Source organism: Lutra lutra, chromosome 1 (genome assembly GCF_902655055.1).
Source record: "Lutra lutra chromosome 1, mLutLut1.2, whole genome shotgun sequence".
Classification (NCBI taxonomy): domain Eukaryota; kingdom Metazoa; phylum Chordata; class Mammalia; order Carnivora; family Mustelidae; genus Lutra; species Lutra lutra.
Genome location: NC_062278.1, coordinates 160,096,743 through 160,111,146, shown reverse-complemented (window position 1 = coordinate 160,111,146; position 14,404 = coordinate 160,096,743). Strand labels below are relative to the sequence as shown.

General features: G+C 40.9%; 1 protein-coding gene across 2 annotated transcripts in view; it reads left to right on the top strand.

Annotated features, from left to right (window-relative positions):
- The window catches only part of UBP1 (upstream binding protein 1), a 57,027-nt gene that overhangs the window by 10,754 nt on the left and 31,869 nt on the right, over positions 1 to 14,404 (top strand). For both annotated transcript variants that reach the window (XM_047741517.1, XM_047741522.1), the window contains exon 2: positions 5,418 to 5,569. In XM_047741517.1, the coding sequence (XP_047597473.1) occupies positions 5,418 to 5,569 (152 nt within the window). The remainder of the gene's footprint in view (positions 1 to 5,417; positions 5,570 to 14,404) is intronic.

Here is a 14,404-nt window from a genome sequence, read left to right as displayed (position 1 = left end):
AGGAAGAGAAGCAGACTCCCCACTGAGTGCAGCTCCAACTCACAACTCTGAGATCATGACCTGAGTCAAAAGCTGAAATGACTGAGCCACCCAGGTGCTTCACATCCTCTTGAACACCTTTTTTTCCCTTCAGCCACTTTTAATTTTCATGGACAGTCGTTGTATTTCGTTGCATATAGTTTTGTCTCTCTTGCCCTCTCTTGCTTTATTTCCTTCCCATCTTTTTTATTTTAGCAGAACTGTAACCCTGATTAAATGTGATTTTTCACTTCCTTTTAGTCACCTAAGCAGTTGAATGTGGTCAAAAAGTACTGAGTGATCTCACTTGAAGTTCACAGCCTTAGTGTTCCAGTGCATACTTTTGCCACTGCGTTGTTCCCATAGTGGCCTTGTCCACTGCTCCCCATCCCAGCACTCCATGACTCCAGGACTCCTCAGACCCTCCCACCTCCCACCGCATCCTCCCCTTTCCCACTTTCCACTGATTGAGTCCTTTACTTGGTACTTCCTTCTAAGCTTAGATGTTTTTCTTGATGTATTTAGGTGTGGTTTTCTTTTATTTGCCCTGCTTTGGTTATTTGGGCTTCTCGAATCTGTGAATTGGTATATTTCATTAGTTCTGGAACTTGCTCAGCCTTTATCTCAAATACTTCCTCCACAATATTTTTCCCTCTTCTGGAACTTCAATTCAATATAAAATCTCACTATATCCTTTCTTTCTCTTTTGCATTTTCCCTCATTTCACTCTGCTGCCTTCTGAATAACTTATTTTTGCCTATATTCCAGTTTACTTATTCACTCTACATTTCTGTTTGAACTACTTTTAAAGCTAAGTTTTTTTTTTTAAGATTTTATTTATTTGTCAGAGAGAGAGAGAGATCACAGGCAGACAGAGTGGCAGGCAGAGGCAGAGGGAGAAGCCCGATGTGGGACTCGATCCCAGGAGGCTGGGATCATGACCTGAGCCGAAGGCAGCTGCTTAACCAACTGAGCCACCCAGGTGTCCCTAAAGCTAAGTTTTTAATTTTAGCAATTTTGTTTTCCAGTTCTAGAAGTTCTATTTGGGGAATGCCTGGGTGGCTCTATCAATTAAGCATCTGCCCTTGGCTCAGGTCATGATTCTGGGGTCCTGGGATCGAGCCCCGTATCTGGCTCCCTGTGCAGCAGAGAGCCTGCTTCTCCTCCTCCTGCTGTTCCCCTTGCTTGTGCTCATTCTCTGTCTCTCTGTCAAATAAATAAATAAATGGAATCTTTAAAAAAAAATTAAAAGTCATTTGTTCCTTTTCAGTTTTGCCTACCCTTAAAATTTCCTTTTCGTTGCAATCTTTTTGGGCTTGTCTTTTATTTCTTTAAACAGGATAAGCATAATTTTATAGTATGAGTCCATTAATTCTAGCATCTGAATTCTTTGGGGGTATCAGTCTGTGTCCAGTAGGAAAATAGAAACCATTTAGATGTTTAAAGCAGAGAAAGATGTAGTGAAGTATTAGTTTGCAAAGGTGCTAGAAGGGTTGGGCGTGTTGGGGGAGGACTTGTTACCTGGTTGCTCCTGGGCTAGCTGCTGAAGGGATGACTGCCCGGAAACTTCCTGTGGCACAGTCTGTGCAGTTTCCTGCCTCTCTGTCTTTTCCCACTACCTTTTAATTTCCCACCAGTGCTTCCCTTGTACAACTTAGCAAGACTCCAGCTGGCAAGAAGTCTTATATATGTAGTTTCAGACCTCGAACCCTCTGCAACAGAGGCGGAAGAGAGCTGAATACCAACAGACAGATCTGGAACTGGGTGTAGGCCATCTGTTGTTTTTGCTGTTGGTTCTTGCTCCCAGAGTCTTGTTTGTCTTTGTGTGCCTGGTTATTTTTGGGTACTGGCATTTCAGAATTACTTGTAATAATTTGAAGCCTTGAGAAACTTTTCATTTGGTTGTCAGATCCCTGGGAGCTCTACCTGTTGGGGTTATGGGATTATAAAAACAACTGAATACTAGAACTTTCTTCAGGTTCACCCTAGAAGAAATGATGATCTTAAATTACCTAGGCACTTGGTTTTTTCCTTTTAGTAATAATTGGTTATTAGTGTTGCAGTTGGTTCATTGGTTCAGGAGGTACTGGAGACCCTTCTTTGTGCTAAATGCTGGGGTGAGTCAGTGAAGTGAAACAAATTTGGGGAGATCGTTATGTATTTATGGGTGGTAGAGACTTAAGTCCTTTGTACTGTGTGAAGGTGATGAGCTTTTTGTGGGTAGATAGAGCAGGACGGGGAAATTGGGAACATGGATGCAAGGACTGCAGCTGTCTGGCTGTCACTGTGAAGGGGACATTTAAAGGGAGTGCACTAGAGGGACATCAGCAGAAGAGTAGAGCCAAACCCAAAGCCAGTGACAGGGTGGGAAAAAGGCAGGGTGGGAGGCTGGTGTGGGGGGCAGGGAAGTGAGGGCAAGTAAAGGAGGGAAGAACAAAGTGAGTGGGGCCTTGAAGGGACCCTAGTTGAAAGACTCTAGCTGAGGGAGAGAGTTCAAAGGAATGAAATGATCTGGCTTATGTTTGACGAGGAACACTGACTGCTGTGTTGACAGGAATGCATTTTCTAATGAAGTTAAAAATTAATTGGGATTTCAAAGGAAAATGATCTTTTTTTAAAGATTTTATTTTCAAGTAATCTCTACACCCCACCCAATTTGGGGCTCAGACTTACAACCTGGAGATCAAGAGTTGCATGCCCTACTGACTGAGCCAGCCAGGCGCCTCTTTTTCTTGTCCTTTAAATACTTACATATATAGGACATAAGAATATATATATATTTTCATCTCCTGTAGAACCATTTTGACTGTTATAGTTGTTTTTCATGAAGAGAGTTGTTCTCAAGTCTTAAAGTACCACTTTTAAGTCACCTGAAAAGTTTGTATATCTGCCACAAGGTTTTATATCTGTGCCACTTAGGTGACCCCTAGGTTGTGCTGAGAAGAGCCTAGAGGAGGATTGGTGACCATCGCTGACTGTGTGTTTCTCAGTTATACTTGTATGCTTAGAAGCATTTTGACAGTTTCCAGGGATAAAGAGGAGGACTGGTGGGTAATAAGTCTCTGAATAATCAGTCTGGTGCTTTAATAGAGTATATGCAGGGAGGGGGGAATGCAATGCAGGTTTTTTCTCCCATCTCATTTATTTCAACATTTTGTTTTAAGTTGAATTTAATTAAAATGGACTAGCCAAATATCTTACTTAATGGCCTGTAGAGATAAAAAAGGAAAGTAAGCAATTCAGACAAACCCTTGCTATTGGTGTTGATGTAGTAGTTATTCATTTGGTTATATTTTTTAAAAGATTTATTTATTTTAGAGCAAGTGGGAAAGCATAGGGCAGGGGGAGGGGCGGAGGGAAAGAGAATCTGGAGCAGACTCCTTGCTGAGTAGGGCTCGATCTCACAACCCTGAGATCATGATCTGAGCCGAAATCAAGAGTCCATACCTTAACCAGCTGAGCCATCCAAGTACCCCTCATTTGGATATTTTATTATTTTACTTTTTGTTGAGGAATGAACATGGAAACATTAGCAAGATACAGGTACAAGTCAGTGATTTATCTCAAAAACCAATACCTGTAACTCATACATTAATGATGGGAATGTAAAAATGGTGCAGCTGCTTTGGAAAGCCATTTGGCATTTCCTCAAAAAGTTAAACAGTAACCATATAACCTAGCAGTTCTACTCCTGGGTTTATATCCAGGGGAATTAAACGTATGTCTCCATGAAAAACAAGCAGCTGTTCATAGCAGCATTATTCATAATAGCTAAAAAACAGAAACAACCCAGATGTCCCAGAATGGATAAACACAGTGTGGTCTGTCCATACATAGGGGAATATCATTCACCCCCAAAAAGGAATGATGAAGTACTGATATATGCTACAACAGGGGTGGACCGTGAAAACATATTAAGTAAAAGAAGACCATATGATTCTATTTGTATTAAATGTTTAGAATAGGCAAATGCATAGAGACAAAATAGATCACTGCCAAGACCAGGGATAGGGTAGGGGGATAGGGCTGGGGAATGATTGCTAATGGGTGTGAGATTTTTTTTTGAGGTGATGAAAATGTTCTGGAATTAGATAGCTGTGGTAACGCACAACTCTATTAATTTACCAGAACCCATCAAATTACACACTTTAAAAGGGTGAATTTTTATGGAATATAAGTTATATTCGCAGCTGTTTTTATAGCAAAACAAAATAAACACATCCATGTGTGTTTGGGTTAACAGAGAATATAGACAGTGCCCCAGAAGCCCCCCTCCCTCCCTTCCAATCAATGCCACAAATTATTCTTGGGGGAAAAAATAGCAGCTGTTTCTACTGCTGCTGTTCCCTCGCAGAAGAAGCCATTGTTTTAGACTAAGCATGAAGCTTTATGCCCTCAGTGTTTGCCAGGCCTTGCAGGGTACTTTTTGTAAAGTACCATTTTTTTTTTTTTTTTGTAAAGTACCATTTTAATCAAATGCTTCTTTGTGATTTTATAGTACCAGTGTGACCTACCTTTCAAAACAGGCTTTGCACTCTTGACTTGCTGTCTTTTTAAGACTCTTTTTTTTAGATTTATTTATTTCAGAGACAGAGAGCGAGCATGAGAGCGGGGAGGGTCAGAGGAAGAAGCAGACTCTTAGGGGCTCAATCCCAGGACCGTGGAATCATGACCTGAGCCAAAGGCAGACGCCTAACGGACTGAGCCACCCCGGGGTCCTACTTGCTCTTGTTTTAATAGAAATAATATGGAGTTTAAAGTTTTTGAAGAATTTTTTGAAGTAGCATGTATATTATTAGATCTCTTGATCAGTAAGTAGCATGGACTTTATTAACTATTAAGTACTTTTTATTTTATCTGCCTCATCGTAGCTGTTCCCTCCTTCTCCCCACACCCACACTAGAGATATAGGTTATTAATACTCTCTTTTGGGGAGCCAGATTAACATGAATAGTTCTTTTATTCTGTGTGACATTTTGGAGTTTAAATTTTTTTTTTTAAACTTTATTTATTTGACAGAGAGATCACAAGTAGGCAAGAGAGAGAGTGGGAAGCAGGATCCCCGCCGAGCAAGAGAGCCTGATGCACGGCTTGATCCCAGGACCCTGAGATCATGACCTGAGCTGAAGGCAGAGGCTTAACCCACTGAGCCACCCAGGCAACCCTTAAATGTTATTTTTATTTATTTTTTTTTAATAAAGGTTTTATATATTTTTTAAGTAATTGCTACACCCACCATGGAGCTTGAACTCACAACCCTGAGATCAAGAGTTGCACACTCCACCGACTGAGCAGGCACTCCTGAGCTTAAATTTTAAAAGAAACTCTGCCCTTCCATGTTTTTATATGCTTTTAAATATTTTAAACTCAAGACCACTGTTGGTTCTCTTGCCTTTCAGCGATGTCTTGGCGTTGCCCATTTTTAAACAAGAAGATTCCAGCCTTCCACTGGACGGTGAGACTAAACACCCACCCTTTCAGTATGTGATGTGCGCTGCCACCTCGCCCGCGGTAAAACTGCACGACGAGACTCTCACGTACTTGAACCAAGGTGAGTATGGCTGTGTCGTGCTCTGAACGAAGGACGGACACACAGCTCAAGCATTTGGGCTTTACAACCGAATTTACAAGTAGTAATTTAAAATTAAATGATTTTTCTTAAATTTGACAACTTTAGTTAACAAAAACCATAGTAATTTACTGTTAGCCAGCAGAGTTGTAGTTCATGGAACCTGATATGCACAAAGAGGGCCCTTGCAATAAGATTTTTTACAGGGTTTTTCAGGCGAAATCCAAAGGAGAAGCAAGTAGGAAAGGATGTCAGTTATTTTTAGGAATGCTGGTTTCAGTATGGAACTTGAGAATGAATCAAGGAGCCTGGGTCTCAGGCCTGAAGCAGGTTTGTGCTGAAAATAGACAAGCTGCACCAAGATGGAGTCTGTGGCTAAAATAAGCCATGTCCAATTTTGTCTACTCATATCTTGTCCGCACTTTATGAGAATATGAAGTTTTGCTGATAGGAAAGTGAGAGCTGGCAGAGTGGAAAATAGAGATGTGGGGGTAGAATTTACTCTTGGAAATTATAAGGTATTTTTTTGAGGTTCTCTTAACAGTTTGGGCATAGGCCAGTGTGACTAACCAAATTAAACAAAAGTACTTTGTTACATAGCTATGAATTTGTTGGATACATTGAAAGCATGTTGCACCCTTATTTTTAAACAAAATCAGAACTTTTATTCTTATAAAAATATTACATCCTCTCACTGTAGAAAGATTAGGAAATATGTCAAGACATAAAGCTGGAAATTAACTGCTCTCACCAAGATAAAGTGGTTTACCTTATAGGTATATTTTCTTATGTGTACATCTGCTTTATTTCAACAAAATTGGAGTTAATATCTGTTCACTTAACATAATTATTTTTCTGTCATTAAATAGAATATTCTTTGAATGTTTGGACAGAGCTCTGGGTTTTGGACTGATGATTAGCATTCTGAAATGTGGAAGAATAACTTTAGCTTTTCATTCGATATATAAATGCAGGATCTATGAAGTTTTACCCCAGGTTATTCTACCATAGCACTTGTACAATACCCTAACTCTGTTGTTAACATTGTTTGGGTAGTCATTCTGTTGTTTGAGACTTACATGTCTTTTTTTTTTTTTTTTTTTTTTTTTTTTTTTCTAAAAAGCGAGAGCATGAGAGGAGGGGGAGAAGTGGACTTCCCTCTGAGCAGGAAGCCCAGTGTGGGACTCCATCCTAGGACCCTGGGATCATGACTTGAGCTAAAGGCAGATGCTTAACCGACTGAGCCACCTAGGCATCCCTTAAGTGTCCTATTTGAAAGGCCCTTCATTGGGCTTTTCCCTTTCTTTCTGCTGCTCGAGTCTGCTTGTCTCTCTGCTCTTTATCCCACTTGTGCTCTCTCTCAAAGAAAATCTTAACAACAAAAAAAAGAAACTACTTTAAGTTTATATGGCAAGATTTATTTTAGATGTAAAAATAATCAGAAGAAACTATGTGGGGTTACGGTTATTCACTGTAGCTTTATTTCTAATGACTAGGAAATAACCTGTATTTTTCTTACTTGGAGAATATTTGGGTAAGAGCTGTTATGTGCATACCATGGGATGAATGAGTGTACGTGCGTGCACACACACACACCCTTGTTTAAGGGAATGTGTTGGATGTGTCTGTCTGTTGGCCTGGGGAAGTATCCATAATTTATCACTGTTATTACTAAACTGGAAAAAGATCTCTCATGTTGGTAAAAATTGCAATTCCCCATCTGTAGTAATGATATATTAGATTGACATTCTCTGAGTGCTTACTATGTATTAAGCATTGTACTAAGTACTGTGTTTTTTAATTCCCACAGTAACTCTAGTAGGAGAAGTTTTATTAATCCAATTTAGGGGTACTTGGCTGGCTCAGTTGTTAGATAGAACATGTGACTCTTTTTTTTTTTTTTTTTTTTTTAAATCTTTTTCAGAGAGAGAGAGAGTGCATGGTGGGGGGAGAGGGAGAGAAAGAATCCTAAGCAGGCTCCACACCCAGGACAGAGCTCTATGTGGGGCTTGATCTCACCTCCCAGAGGTCATGACCTGGGCCAATCAAGAGTTGGATGCTTAACAACAGAGCCACCCAGGCACCCTTGAGGGTCCAGTATGTGACTCTTGATCTCAGGGTCATGAGTTCAAGCTTACTTAAAAAAGATCCACTTTCAGATTTAAAAACCAAGCTGAGAGCAGTTGATTAACTTGCTCAGTGTGAATTTGATCAAGCTTAGATTTGAAAACAACTCTTAAGTGTATAAATCAGTGAATTTTTACATGTATTATTCCCTTGAAACTACTGTCTCTGTCCAGTATTTCCAGCACCTTAGCAGGCTCCGTTGTATGCCCCTCCCAGATGATACTCCAGCTTGACTCTAACTAGTATAAGAGCAGGTGATTTTTCTTGCACTTGACTCTGCTCACTGCAGTATTTTTTTTTTTTAAGAGTTTATTTATTGATTTCACAGAGAGGGAGCATGAATGGCAGCGAATGGCAAAGGGAGAGAGACAGACATAGGATTCAACCCCAGGACCCCAGGACCATGACCTGAGCTAAAGGCAGATGCTCAGCCAGTTGAGCCGCCTAGGCATCCTTGCTCACTGCAGTATTAATGATGTACCTTCTCTTGGCTGTAGAATTTATCTTTTAAGTTCTTTTTTAAGAAAAAAGTGGAAAAGTGAACTGCATATGTGCCTGGGTAGCTCAGATAGTTAAGTGACTGCCTTTGGCTCAGGTCATGATCTCGGTCCTGGGATTGAGCCCTGCATTGGGCTCTCTGCTCAGCGAGGAGCCTGCTTCCCGCTCCTCAACCCCCTGCCGCCTGCCTCACTGCCTATGTGTGATCACTCTCTCTCTCTGTCAAAGAAATAAATAAAATCTTAAAAAAAAAATATGGGGGGGCGCCTGGGTGGCTCAGTGGGTTAAGGCCTCTGCCTTCGGCTCGGGTCATGATCCCAGGGTCCTGGGATCGAGCCCCGTATCGGGCTCTCACCTCAGCAGGGAGCCTGCTTCCTCCTCTCTCTCTGCCTGCCTCTCTGCCTACTTGTGATCTCTGTCTGCCAAATAAATAAATAAAATCTTTAAAAAAAAATAAATAAAAATATGGGGCATCTGGGTGGCTCAGTTGGTTGAGCGTCTGCCTTCAGCTCAGGTCATGATCCCAGGGTTCTGGGATTGAATCCCACATTGGGCTCCCTGCTCAGCAGGGAGTCTGCTTCTCCCTCTCCCTCTGCCTCTCCTCCTTGATTGTGTGCTCTCTCTCTCTGTCTCAAATAAATCTTTAAGAAAAAACATACATAATGGGGTGCCTGGGTGGCTCAGTTGGTTAAGCGTCCAACTCGTGATTTTGGCTCAGGTCATGGTCTCAGGATTGTGAGATCCGGCCCCGCATTGGGCTCCCCACTCAGGGAGGAGTCTGTTTCTCTCTCCCTCTCCCTCTGCTCCTTCCCTTGCTTGAGCACATGCGTGCACTTGCTTTCTCTCTCTCTCTCTAACTAAAATTGTTATTTAAGAATTACCACTTGGGGGGCGCCTGGGTGGCTCAGTGGGTTGAGCCGCTGCCTTCGGCTCGGGTCATGATCCCAGGTCCTGGGTTCGAGCCCCACATAGGGCTTTCTGCTCAGCAGGGAGCCTGCTTCCTCCTCTCTCTCTGCCTGCCTCTATGCTTACTTGTGATTTCTCTCTGTCAAATAAATAAATAAAATCTTTAAAAAAAAAAAAAAAAAAGAATTACCACTTGGGGGATGCCTGCATGGCTCAGTCAGTTAAATGTCTGCCTTCGGCTCAGGTCATGATCCCAGGGTACTGGGGTCAAGTTCTGCATCAGGCTCCCTGCTCAGGAGGGAGATTTTTAAATTTAATTTAAAGATTTTTAAATCTTTAAAAAAAAAAATTTAAAATGCTGTTTGAATAACTATTAAAAACACAGTAGAGTATTCATAAAGGAATTATTTCATATACCTTTTAAAAGAATTGTAAAAACTTCAATACATGAGTATAGGTATACATATTACAGTGTGTATAGTTCTTTCCCAGACTTGTCTCCTAGCATTTATCACTTGGACAAAAGGTTCTGGATGCATGATTTTTCATGAATCCCCTGAGATTGTTTTCAATTTTTTATATATGTGTATGTTTCTAAGGAAAGGATCCATAGCTCTTTCCAGAGACAGCAAGGTTTGGCTTGGGGTGAGGTGTGGTGGAGTGTCCTTCACCCCATCTCTTTATTTATTTATTTATTTTTAAAAAGATTTTATTTATCTGACAGACAGAGATCACAAGTAGACAGAGAGGCAGGCAGAGAGAGAGAGGGAAGCAGGCTCCCCGCTGAGCAGAGAGTCCGACGAGGGACTCGATCCCAGGACCCTGAGATCACGACCTGAGCCGAAGGCAGCGGCCTAACCCACTGAGCCACTCAGGCGTCCCACCCCATCTCTTTAAAGCTGCGGAAGCAAACCGAGGTCCAGGCTCAGCAAGTACCTTCAGGTGATAGGACTCCCTTTTCAAAGGAAATATTCTCAGTAGTGCTTGTGCAGTTTTGACTTTTTCTTTTTTTTTTTTTTAAATAGAAACCTTTCCTGCAAAATAGTGTAAAGAGAATCTGGGTTAGGTATGGACAATAGTAATGAGACTTGATTTTTTTTTTTTTTTTTTTTTTTTTTTTTTTTTTTTAGAGTTTATTCATTTATTTGACAGAGAGACAGAGATACAAGCAAGCAGAGAGGCAGGCGGGGGCGGGGGTGGGAAGCAGGCTCCCTGCCGAGCAGAGAGCCCAACGCGGGGCTCGATCCCAGGACCCTGAGATCACGACCCAAGCTGAAGGCAGAGGCTTAACCCACTGAGCCACCCAGGCGCCCCGAGACTTGATTGATTTTATCTGGAATCCAGTAAAACCCCATGAATATTTTTTTCAGCTGGAGTTGACATTGTCATGGAAAGTTCTTGTGAAGTCGTCCTGGCTGACAACATTTTAGTATTGACGATTTGACATAATTTACTGCCTGTGTTTTTAGGAATCAGATTGTCACTCATTTTTAAGTCTCATGAATCCTTTTTTTTTTTTCTTTAAAGATTTCATTTGTGTGTTTGACAGAGAGAGACAGTGAGAGAGGGAACACAAGCAGAGGGAGTGGGAGAGGGAGAAACAGGCTTTATCACTGAGCAGAGAGCCCAATGCGGGGCTCAATCCTAGGACTCCGGGATCATGACCTAAGCTGAAGGCAGACGCCTAACGACTGAGCCACCCAGGCACCCCTCATGAATCCATCTTCTTGAATTCAGATGAATTCTGCAGTTCCACCAAGGAAAATGACTTAACAATGTTGCTTTTTTTTTTTTTTAATATCAAAAAAGGACCTAAAAATTCTCTAAGAAGGGATTAGACAGCACAAGTTTTATTCTTTTTTAACTCACATGTGAGTTTAGCTCCATTCATTCTAGTATACGGGAGGAAAATTGGAAATAATGGGTGATGATTAATGAAAGCACAGTTATCTCCATTTTATGATTATATGAAAACTTCAGAAGGCGTAATTACTCCTACAGTTACCTAGTTGGATTATTGACCATGCCATGCTTTTTACAGATAAAGATCTAAGAGTATTCTGATTCCAAATCTAGTTTTCTTAACTACCCAAGTAATTATTGGAATAGTTACTAGAAAAGTTCTAGTGTTTTCTAAGTTTTTAGTTAATTGCCACCATTTAAAATTTAACAAGTTTTTTTTTTGTTTGTTTGTTTGTTTGTTTGTTTGTTTTAAGATTTTTTTATTTATTTGTCAGAGAGAGAGGGAGAGAGAGCGAGCACAGGCAGACAGAATGGCAGGCAGAGGCAGAGGGAGAAGCAGGCTCCCCGCCAAGCAAGGAGCCCGATGTGGGACTCGATCCCAGGATGCCGGGATCATGACCTGAGCGGAAGGCAGCTGCTTAACCAACTGAGCCACCCAGGCGTCCCTTTTTGTTTGTTTTTTAAGATTTTATTGACAGAGAGCAGGAGAACACAGGCAAGGTTGAGGGGCAGAGGGAGAAGCAGGACCCCCTGCTGGGTAGGGAGCCCAATGGGGCACGATCCCAGGACCCCTGGGATCATGACCTGAACTGAAGGCAGTCACTTAACTGTCTGAGCTACCCAGGTGCCCCAGAATTTAATGGTTTAAATAGATGATTTATATACATGGTTCAAAATTCAAAAGGTATGAAAAGGTATACAATAAAAAGTCTTCTTTCCCTGTTTCCCATTTACCAAGTTCTGCTTGCCTCAGGCAGCCACTGAATTAGAACCATTTAAAAATACCTAAGAGGATTCTAATCATGTTTTATGACAGTCTTTATATAACAAAAATTTATATAGTTAATATTTTATTGAATTTATTCCAGTAAACTAAACTTGTTCATGTGATGGGTCAGTTGTGTGCTTAAGCGGGATTATGGTTAATGTGATGGTCTTGTCACTAAAGGATGAAATGTAAAAAAGAACTTAACCTTAGCATTTCTGTAGTAAGGTGTGGTAGTTGCTGTCATATGTGGCTGCCGGTGAAACTCCACTGCCTGGGATGTAAACACCCCTGTTGCCTGTTAGATGTCCTTAAGCACATTCTTCACATACCTTTTGGTTTCTTTTAAATGTTTCTTTCACCTAGTTACAGTGAGCAGTGATTTAAATGTCTCTTGTGTCTTTTCTGCATGTGGTGGGGTGGGAGGTGGAGAGGGCCCTGGTAAGTAGGGGCTGTCTGCAATCTATGGAACGAGGCTGCCTGTGTGTGGATTCCATGCCCTCATTTGCCAGCCTAGGCAAGTTCCTTAATTTAATTCTCTCCACATAAGGTAATTGAGAATTAAGTTGTATTAATGTGTATAATACACGTATAAGCTAGGCAGCACACAGGAAGCACATGAACTTTGCTGCTGTTACTGTCGTTTATAGCTAAGTAGCGTTTTGGTTTCTGACTGTACTGGAAAACCCAACTATTTAGACCTTGGTTGCTCTGTTAGTTTCCTGTTGCTGTTGGATGAGCGGTTCTTATAAATGGTTAGGACCCAACCTGGGACTCCATACCTGTGTAATGACTCCGGAGATTTGTCACGTATGTTGGAAACTGTGTTGTTACAGTCTTTTATATTATTTTTAAAAAATATTTTATTTATTTTAAGATTTTATTTATTTGAGAGTACAAGCCGTGGGGGAGGAACAGAGGAGAGGGAGAAGCAGACTCCTCGCTGAGCAGGGAATCTGATGGTGGAGCTTGATCCCAGGACCCTGAGATCACGACCTAAACTGAAGTCAGACGCTTAGCCAGCTGAGCCACCCAGGTGCCCCTGTAGATTTTATTTTTAAGTAATCTCTATACCCAACATGGGGCTTGAACTCACAACCCCAAGATCAGGAGTCACACAGTCCATTGATTGAGCCAGCCAGATGCCCCTAGAGAAACCATTTGAAGAATAACAAGTGTATGGGGACTTTTTTTTTTAATTACTTTTGATTTTAGAAGAATAAAAGTCTGTGGTAGTTTAATATAGGAACAACAAATCCTGAGCTGTGTTTGTAGAAATAGATTAAACTTTATATTGAGCACAGAAATGTCCTTGTTAGATTGATTGGAATAAATGATACAAAGGAATATTGAGGTTTGTCCTTGATTTGATTTTTTTTCAGTCATGAAAATTTGAGATTTTGAGGATCATAAGATAATCCTGATGGGTGGGACAAGTTATCCTGGGCAGGTTGCTCGGCACCTCTTCCATCTCCCATCTCACTCACTGGCTGCTTTTCTTACTGTCTGTCCTAGAGAAGTATCTTGACCCTCTTCTCTTTTTTCTACATTCACTCCTCAGATGATCATGTCTTTAAGTAGCTTTACCTAACAGCTATAACCCTGAAAAGTCCTCTGTTGATATCTCCAATTGGGATTTCTTCCTCTTCACTCCAGATTTGTTTTTTTTTTTTTTTTTTTTTTTTTTTTTTTTTATTTAAGATTTTTTTTTTATTTTTATTTATTTGACAGAGAGATCACAAGCAGGCAGAGAGGCAGGCAGAGAGAGAGGAGGAAGCAGGCTCCCCGCTGAGCAGAGAACCCGATGTGGGGCTCGATCCCAGGACTCTGAGATCATGACCTGAGCCGAAGGCAGCGGCTTAACCCACTGAGCCACCCAGGCGCCCCTTCACTCCAGATTTGTAAATCAATCTGATTATCAATTTGGATGGCCAGTAGGTAGTCAATTAATGTAGTCCTTGCGCTTATGATTTTCTCCCCTAGATCTACTCCTGGTGGTTTTCCTCATGTTGAGGACCTTCTGTGGCCAGAACTTTGGAATAATCCTCAACTCTTTTTTTTTTTTTAATTTTTCCCCCCTCTCACACTGTATATCTAATATACCAGAAAATGCTTAGGCTCTCCCTTCAGAATAATCTCCAGAGTGATAGTTTCTTTCCATCCCCACTCCTGCTATCCATAGAGTGACTGTTTCGGATTGAGGGATTTATGCCTACCTGATATGCGAGAATTGATTTCAGTGTGATTTTAATTTGCATTTCTCTGATGAAGATTGGATGTCTTTTACTATGTTTAAGGACCGTTGGCATTTCTTCTTTTGTGAATGTGTTTATGTCATTTGCTCATTTTTTTTCTTGTAGGGATGTTGGACATTTGTTTGTGATTTTGTAGAAGTTCTTTATGTATTAGTGAAATTAGCCCTTTGTGTCTAATGTGAGTTGCAGATATTCCCCCTCTTGCATTTTTCCTGTTTGTATTGACGAGTCAGAATCCCCTAGTCAAAGAATATAGAATATAGATATATTTATATATATATATATATAAATATAGAATATTTA